Source organism: Pinus tabuliformis, chromosome 4_2 (genome assembly GCF_031772625.1).
Source record: "Pinus tabuliformis cultivar Carrire ecotype Pingquan chromosome 4_2, CPIR1, whole genome shotgun sequence".
NCBI classification, from domain to species: domain Eukaryota; kingdom Viridiplantae; phylum Streptophyta; class Pinopsida; order Pinales; family Pinaceae; genus Pinus; species Pinus tabuliformis.
This window is the reverse complement of record NC_142304.1, coordinates 741,556,244-741,558,180: the sequence shown is the minus strand read 5'-3', so window position 1 is coordinate 741,558,180 and position 1,937 is coordinate 741,556,244. Positions and strand designations below refer to the sequence as shown.

Genomic DNA, 1,937 nt, shown 5'->3' with positions numbered 1-1,937 from the left:
TCATCTGTTGAATAATCCTCTAAACTGATGCAATTTATTCATGCAATAATACTCTAAACTCAGCGCATTCATTCGCACAATAGAAGGAAATAAAAAATGAAAAAGCCATCCAGTGCACATAGATTCAAAACAATTCAAAATGTTAAAACCAATGCACAAAGATTCAAAAATATTCAGAGCGTTAAAACCATGCAATTGGAGCCCATTTCACTACATAGTTGACAGAACAATAGTTGCAATATTTATTAGAAATTCGAGAAGCCCAATACTAATGAAGGAGTTGCTCCGAGATCTTTACAAAATTATTCAACAAGAACAAACCATTGGCCTTAAAGTTTCAAAGCCGGTCCAGTATTAGAGGTTGATGAATCCAAACAAAAAAAGTATACCACTAATAGTTTCTAAACAAATTCTCGACTACAATAAAAGCAAACACCAATTCCCTAGAATCATTCAAAGGCCCACTGATTTTCACGCCTGACCTCCTCCTCCTCTTCAGGATTAAAATCATTCTTTATGTTGAAAGTTTTATGTATTTCTCCTGGCATTTTCTCTTTTATGATGTCAGAAACAGTCCGACATGTAAGATCTAGCAGATTTTTTATGTTTAGGTAATTAGCAGCCTGCAAAAACCCGAAATGCTTAATAAGCCAAAATTTCCATAAAATATACAAATGTATCTATAGCTTGGACAGGCATATACATGTGCTAAGCATTACTAAAGAGAGCGACGAAGATATTGCAGAAAAATTAGATGGAATGAGACTACACAGAGATTTCTAGCATTAAATGATCTCAGAAATTAAAAAAACAATTAGTTGATGGAACATTGATTTATTGGAGAAGCCATCGGTAACTGCCCTCAGAGGTTCCAAACAATTTGGTTGGGGTAATTCAGGTAGATTAGACCTCTCAAAACAACAAATAATAAAAGTGTTAGTTTAGTTCAAAGAATACCAAACCATCAAATAAGGGTTTCTAACAGAATACCAAGATAAGGTCGAACAAAGTGCCCTGATTGACTTTAACAAATTCTTCATCCCACGTCTTGATTTCATCCTCGGAAATGGACGATTTCTCATGTGCGGGGTTCTGAGCATTGACATGGTACTTGCAGTATTCGATGACCTTCAAGAGTATCTCACTAGAAACATTTGACAATGGAATAACATTGGTGTTGCCAGTGTCCTCGATCATGTACTTGATGGTCTGAGATTCAAATGCCACAACCTCAGTGACAACAAACAACTCACCATCTGAGGTATTCAAACTCACCTTGCTTTCTGAGGCCATGGCTCCCCATCTAAAAAGTTGATCCGAATAAAAGATGATCTGAATAAAAAGAAAGGACTGAATTTCTGTGTATAAGCGAAGAGAGGTCGAGAAAGTATGAACAAACTTTTGCTCAATCAATACGAAATGAGCGATATGTGGTAAGGGCAATAATCCATGTATTTATAGCCTGATTGATTACCCAAATAACCATGCCATGGGCTTTTCGCTGCCTTTTTTAAAATTATTTTTTCTTAACTCTAGTTAACATAACCCAAATCTAGAGCTTTTAGGGTTTTCTTATTTTATTGTTTTATACCCGCTAATTGTTTTCGATTCATGCTCCACCTATTTTATTTTAGTGTATTAGTGGGCCAAATTGCATCTGAAATTACTCTTTGCTAAAAATAGCTAGTACGTCCTGTTTAGCTTAAATGTAGTTAATAAAACAAAAGAATTAACAAAGACAAAGAATCGATATAAAAATAAAACAAATAATAAAATATTATATTATTGAATGGCATCACCAAAAAATAAGAAATATTATTAACTAATATTATTTATTGAGCCGAGCGGATGTGTAAGTTTATTCACCATTTGTTCCTTTTAAAATAAAAATAAAAATTATATTGTAAACACAAAAATAATGTTGGCTATAATACGAA

At 33.6% G+C, this 1,937-nt stretch overlaps 1 protein-coding gene across 1 annotated transcript; it reads right to left on the bottom strand.

Moving 5' to 3' along the window:
• Positions 1-448: 448 nt before the first annotated feature.
• Positions 449-1,293, bottom strand: LOC149171731 (SKP1-like protein 1B). Its single transcript, XM_089427577.1, has 2 exons — positions 991-1,293; positions 449-623 (listed from the first exon to the last, which is right to left on the bottom strand). Exons 1-2 carry the CDS (start codon positions 1,291-1,293, stop codon positions 450-452), a joined length of 477 nt encoding a protein of 158 aa, XP_089283703.1. The 3' UTR covers position 449.
• Positions 1,294-1,937: the final 644 nt, after the last annotated feature.

Coding starts and splice junctions, on each gene's coding strand:
- LOC149171731 (XM_089427577.1), bottom strand. CDS start 1,293: ATGGCCTCAGAAAGCAAGGTGAGTTTGAATACCTCAGATGGTGAGTTG. Junction 624..990: donor CTTTGTTCGACCTTATCTTG/GTATTCTGTTAG, acceptor GGGTTTTTGCAG/GCTGCTAATTACCTAAACAT.